The sequence below is a fragment of the Mustelus asterias genome, unplaced genomic scaffold (genome assembly GCF_964213995.1).
Source record: "Mustelus asterias unplaced genomic scaffold, sMusAst1.hap1.1 HAP1_SCAFFOLD_4953, whole genome shotgun sequence".
Classification (NCBI taxonomy): Eukaryota; Metazoa; Chordata; class Chondrichthyes; order Carcharhiniformes; family Triakidae; genus Mustelus; species Mustelus asterias.
Window position 1 is genome coordinate 2020 of NW_027594896.1, and position 6680 is coordinate 8699.

Genomic DNA, 6680 nt, shown 5'->3' on the forward strand with positions numbered 1-6680 from the left:
CAGGAGGAGGCCCATTCAGCCCCTCTCTCTCTCTCTCTCCCTCTCTCTCGAGCCTGTTACGCAGGAACAGGAGGAGGCCATTCAGCCCCCCTCTCTCTCTCTATCTCTCTCTAGAGCCTGTTACACAGGAACAGGAGGAGGCCCATTCAGCCCCTCTCTCTCTCTCTCCCTCTCTCTCAAGCCTGTTACGCAGGAACAGGAGGAGGCCATTCAGCCCCTCTCTCTCTCTCTCTCAAGGCTGTTACACCCCAACAAACACAATTCCAGACAAACGGAGAGAAAATAAAAGATTTTTAAGTGTGTTAAGTGTGTAAAAAGGACAACAAAGAGGCAGTTTGCCCGCGGCTCCGCGCAGAGACCCGCCGCACGTGCGATGCCCCCCACTGCCAACCAGCCCAAAGTTGAAAGTACCAGGCGGCACTCCCACAAGGGCCTGCCTTCTCCACCTCAAGGGAGGGGCCACCCACAACCCGGGCAGGGGGGGGCTCCCCCCCCACTCCACCCAGGCCCAGCGGCTATTCGACTGTGGAAGGCTTCACCGTCAACCCTCCTGGGCTGTAGGAACGCGCGCGGGCGAGGGTCCCAAACACGGGACGGGCGATACCTGGATTCCTCGGGGCGGGGGGGGGTAACGAGGCAGTTGGCAGTCACCCAGCCGCAGACAAACACTCCCCCTTGCCGCAGAGAGCCAGGGCTTGAGCTGGGAGGGGGCGGGGGGTTTAAACTCCTCAAAGTACGTCCCACACCTCCTCGAAAGCCGTACAGATCTTGGCGCAGGTCAGGGCAGCCGAGAGCGGGTAGTTACTGATGGAAACATTCCGCTCAGTGTAATCCACGTCAACCTGCAGGGGGGGGGAGAAGGCAGAACGGAGGCGCGGTTAGCGGGATCGTACCTCACCCTGCAGGGTTCACCGACGCAGCGGGGAGGGCGACACAGCGGGAGCGGTTTGGGGATCGATACAGGGCTACGGGGAGAGAGCGGGGGCAGTGGGATTAGTTTGGGGATTGATACAGGGCTATGGGGAGAGAGTGGGGCAGTGGGATTAGTTTGGGGATTGATACAGGGCTATGGGGAGAGAGTGGGGCAGTGGGATTAGTTTGGGGATTGATACAGGGCTATGGGGAGAGAGTGGGGCAGTGGGATTAGTTTGGGATTGATACAGGGCTATGGGGAGAGAGCGGGGCAGTGGGATTATTTTGGGGATTGATACAGGGCTATGGGGAGAGAGTGGGGCAGTGGGATTAGTTTGGGGATTGATACAGGGCTATGGGGAGAGAGTGGGGCAGTGGGATTAGTTTGGGGATTGATATAGGGAAATGGGGAGAGAGTGGGGCAGTGGGATTAGTTTGGGGATTGATACAGGGCTATGGGGAGAGAGCGGGGCAGTGGAATTAGTTTGGGGATTGATACAGGGCTATGGGGAGAGAGTGGGGCAGTCGGATTAGTTTGGGGATTGATACAGGGCTATGGGGAGAGAGCGGGGGCAGTGGGATTAGTTTGGGGATTGATACAGGGCTATGGGGAGAGAGCGGGGGCAGTGGGATTAGTTTGGGGATTGATACAGGGCTATGGGGAGAGAGCGGGGGCAGTGGGATTAGTTCGGGGATTGATACAGGGCTACGGGGAGAGAGAGCGGGGCAGTGGGATTAGTTTGGGGATTGATACAGGGCTATGGGGAGCGAGCGGGGCAGTGGGATTAGTTTGGGGATTGATACAGGGCTATGGGGAGAGAGCGGGGGCAGTGGGATTAGTTTGGGGATTGATACAGGGCTATGGGGAGAGAGTGGGGCAGTGGGATTAGTTTGGGGATTGATACAGGGCTATGGGGAGAGAGCGGGGGCAGTGGGATTAGTTTGGGGATTGATACAGGGCTATGGGGAGAGAGTGGGGCAGTGGGATTAGTTTGGGGATTGATACAGGGCTATGGGGAGAGAGCGGGGGCAGTGGTTTTAGTTTGGGGATTGATACAGGGCTATGGGGAGAGAGCGGGGCAGTGGGATTAGTTTGGGGATTGATACAGGGCTATGGGGAGAGAGCGGGGCAGTCGGATTAGTTTGGGGATTGATACAGGGCTGTGGGGAGAGAGTGGGGCAGTGGGATTAGTTTGGGATTGATACAGGGCTATGGGGAGCGAGTGGGGCAGTGGGATTAGTTTGGGGATTGATACAGGGCTATGGGGAGAGAGCGGGGGCAGTGGGATTAGTTTGGGGATTGATACAGGGCTATGGGGAGAGAGCGGGGCAGTGGGATTAGTTTGGGGATTGATACAGGGCTATGGGGAGAGAGTGGGGCAGTGGGATTAGTTTGGGGACTGATACAGGGCTATGGGGAGAGAGCGGGGCAGTGGGACTAGTTTGGGGATTGATACAGGGCTATGGGGAGAGAGTGGGGCCGTGGGATTAGTTTGGGGATTGATACAGGGCTATGGGGAGCGAGTGGGGCAGTGGGATTAGTTTGGGGATTGATACAGGGCTATGGGGAGAGAGCGGGGGCAGTGGGATTAGTTTGGGGATTGATACAGGGCTATGGGGAGAGAGCGGGGGCAGTGGGATTAGTTTGGGGATTGATACAGGGCTATGGGGAGAGAGCTGGACAGTGGGATTAGTTTGGGGATTGATACAGGGCTATGGGGAGAGAGTGGGGCAGTGGGATTAGTTTGGGGATTGATACAGGGCTCTGGGGAGAGAGCGGGGCAGTGGGATTAGTTTGGGGATTGATACAGGGTCATGGGGAGAGAGCGGGGCTGTGGGATTAGCTTGGGGATTGATACAGGGCTATGGGGAGAGAGCGGGGCAGTGGGATTAGTTTGTGGATTGATACAGGGCGATGGGGAGAGAGTGGGACAGTGGGATTAGTTTGGGGATTGATACAGGGCTATGGGGAGAGAGTGGGGCAGTGGGATGAGATTGGGGTTTGATACAAGGCTATGGGGAGAGAGCGGGGCAGTGGGATGAGATTGGGGTTTGATACAAGGCTATGGGGAGAGAGCGGGACAGTGGGATTAGTTTGGGGATTGATACAGGGCTATGGGGAGAGAGCGGGGATGTGGGATTAGTTTGGGGATTGATACAGGGCTATGGGGAGAGAGCGGGCCAGTGGGATTAATTTGGGGATTGATACAGAGCTATGGGGAGAGAGTGGGGCAGTGGGATGAGATTGGGGTTTGATACAGGGCTATGTGGAGAGAGTGGGGCAGTGGGATGAGATTGGGGTTTGATACAAGGCTATGGGGAGAGAGCGGGGCAGTGGGATTAGTTTGTGGATCGACACAGGGCTATGGGGAGAGAGCGGGATTAGTTTGGGGGTTGATACAGGGCTATGGGGGGAGAGCGGGGCAGTTGGATTAGTTTGGGGATTGATACAGGGCTATGGGGAGAGAGCGGGGCAGTGGGATTAGTTTGGGGATTGATACAGGGCTCTGGGGAGAGAGCGGGGCAGTGGGGTTAGTTTCGGGATTGATACAGGGCTATGGGGAGAGAGGGGCAGTGGGATTAGTTTGGGGATTGATACAGGGCTATGGGGAGAGAGCGGGGCAGTGGGATTAGGTTGGGGATTGATACAGGGCTATGGAGAGAGAGTGGGACAGTGGGATTAGTTTGGGGATTGATACAGGGCTATGGGGAGAGAGTGGGGCAGTGGGGTTAGTTTCGGGATTGATACAGGGCTATGGGTAGAGAGCGGGGCAGTGGGATTAGTTTGGGGATTGATACAGGGCTATGGGGAGAGAGCGGGGCAGTGGGATTAGTTTGGGGATTGATACAGGGCTATGGAGAGAGAGTGGGACAGTGGGATTAGTTTGGGGATTGATACAGGGCTATGGGGAGGGAGCGGGGCAGTGGGATGAGATTGGGGTTTGATACAGGGCTATGGGGAGCGAGCGGGGCAGTGGGATTAGTTTGGGGATTGATACAGGGCTATGGGGAGGGAGCGGGACAGTGGGATGAGATTGGGAGATTGTCTTACTGATCCATGGGCGAATGCTCCGATAACAAACAAGACGGACTCCTCCTTTGGAACCAGATCTTGGATTCTCACAACCTCCTCCGTGTGGAATGTTGTTCCGATCTTCCGACACCCAACTGGCAGATGGTCTGTTATAGGATTCTTAATAACCTGCAGGGAACAGAGGGAAAGTCGCTCAGCACTGACCCTCCCACAGTGCGGCGCTCCCTCAGCACTGACCCTCCCACAGTGCGGGCGCTCTCTCAGCACTGACCCTCCCACAGTGCGGCGCTCCCTCAGCACTGACCCTCCCACAGTGCGGCGCTCCCTCAGCACTGACCCTCCCACAGTGCGGTGCTCCCTCAGCACTGACCCTCCCACAGTGCGGCGCTCCCTCAGCACTGACCCTCCCACAGTGCGGCGCTCCCTCAGCACTGACCCTCCCACAGTGCGGCACTCCCTCAGCACCGACCCTCCCCACAGTGCGGCGCTCCCTCAGCACTGACCCTCCCACAGTGCGGCACTCCCTCAGCACCGACCCTCCCACAGTGCGGCGCTCCCTCAGCACTGACCCTCCCACAGTGCGGCGCTCCCTCAGCACTGACCCTCCCACAGTGCGGCGCTCCCTCAGCACTGACCCTCCCACAGTGCGGCGCTCCCTCAGCACTGACCCTCCCACAGTGCGGCACTCCCTGAGCACTGACCCTCCCACAGTGCGGCGCTCCCTCAGCACTGACCCTCCCACAGTGCGGCACTCCCTCAGCACTGACCCTCCCACAGTGCGGCGCTCCCTCAGCACTGACCCTCCCACAGTGCGGCGCTCCCTCAGCACTGACCCTCCCACAGTGCGGCGCTCCCTCAGCACTGACCCTCCCACAGTGCGGCGCTCCCTCAGCACTGACCCTCCCACAGTGCGGCGCTCCCTCAGCACTGACCCTCCCACAGTGCGGCGCTCCCTCAGCACTGACCCTCCCACAGTGCGGCGCTCCCTCAGCACTGACCCTCCCACAGTGCGGCACTCCCTCAGCACTGACCCACCCACAGTGCGGCACTCCCTCAGCACTGACCCTCCCACAGTGCGGCGCTCCCTCAGCACCGACCCTCCCACAGTGCGGCGCTCCCTCAGCACTGACCCTCCCACAGTGCGGCGCTCCCTCAGCACTGACCCTCCCACAGTGCGGCGCTCCCTCAGCACTGACCCTCCCACAGTGCGGCGCTCCCTCAGCACTGACCCACAGTGCGGCGCTCCCTCAGCACTGACCCACAGTGCGGCGCTCCCTCAGCACTGACCCACAGTGCGGCGCTCCCTCAGCACTGACCCACAGTGCGGCACTCCCTCAGCACTGACCCACAGTGCGGCACTCCCTCAGCACTGACCCACAGTGCGGCGCTCCCTCAGCACCGACCCTCCCACAGTGCGGGCCATGCCACCTACCCTGAGGAGTTTCTGTGGGCCATCAGCAGCGCGAACACTCAGCTTGTGCAGGAGTTGGACTGTGAGAGATGGAGAGCGGGAGACAGCTGGTTAAGTGAGCAAATATTATAACAAGAACCAAAGAAAATTACAGCACAGAAACAGGCCCTTCGGCCCTCCAAGCCTGCACTGACCATGCTGCCCGGCTGAACTAAAACCCCCTACCCTTCCGGGGACCATATCCCTCTATTCCCATCCTATTCATGTACTTGTCAAGATGCCCCTTAAAAGTCACTATCGTATCCGCTTCCACTCCCTCCCCCGACAGCCAGTTCCAGGCACCCACCACCCTCTGTGTAAAAAATCTGCCTCGTACATCTCCTTTAAACCTTGCCCCTCACACCTTAAACCTGTGCCCCCGAGTAATTGACTCTTCCATCCTGGGGAAAAAGCTTCTGACTATCCACTCTGTCCATGCCCCTCATAATCTTGTAGACTTCTATCAGGTCTCCCCTCAACCTCCGTCGCTCCAGTGAGAACAAACCAAGTTTCTCCAACCTCTCCTCATAGCTAATGCCCTCCAGACCAGGCAACATCCTGGTCAATCTTTTCTGTACCCTCTCCAAAGCCTCCACATCCTTCTGGTAGTGTGGCGACCAGAATTGAACACTATATTCCAAGTGCGGCCTAACTAAGGTTCTATAAAGCTGCAACATGACTTGCCAATTTTTAAACTCAATGCCCCGGCCGATGAAGGCAAGCATGCCGTATGCCTTCTTGACTACCTTCTCCACCTGCATTGCCACTTTCAGTGATCTGTGGACCTGTCCACCCAGATAAAGTTTCAAGTTTCATTCATGAGTAACAGGTAGGAGCAGAATGAGGCCACTCGGCCCATCGAGTCTGCTCCGCCATTCAACCATGGCTGATATTTTCCTCATCCCCATTCTCCTGCCTTTTCCCCATCACCCCTGATCCCCTTATTAATCAAGAACCTATCTATCTCTGTCTTAAAGACACTCAATGACCCGGCCTCCACAGCCTTGTGCGGCAAAGAGTTCCACAGATTCACCACCCTCTGGTTGAAGAAATTCCTCCTCATCTCTGTTTTAAAGGATCGTCCCTTCAGCCTGAGGTTGTGTTCCCTCTGGTTCTAGTTTTTCCCACTAGTGGAAACATCCTCTCCACGTCCACTCTATCTATCCTCGCAGTATCCTGTAAGTTTCAATAAGATCCCCCCTCATCCTTCTCAACTCCAATGAGCACAGACCCAGAGTCCTCAACCGTTCCTCACACGACAAGCTCTTCATTCCAGGGATCATT

The 6680-nt window shown here is 57.4% G+C and overlaps 1 protein-coding gene across 1 annotated transcript; it reads right to left on the reverse strand.

The window, feature by feature from the left end:
- Positions 1-274: 274 nt before the first annotated feature.
- LOC144491299 (ribosomal RNA small subunit methyltransferase NEP1-like) lies at positions 275-5437 on the reverse strand (the record flags this gene model as incomplete). The annotated part of the gene is made up of 3 exons (XM_078208972.1): positions 275-842; positions 3965-4114; positions 5379-5437. Coding segments are annotated over 3 exons (323 nt in total), but the record flags the coding sequence as incomplete, so codon positions are not given.
- Between the last annotated feature and the right edge of the window lie 1243 nt (positions 5438-6680).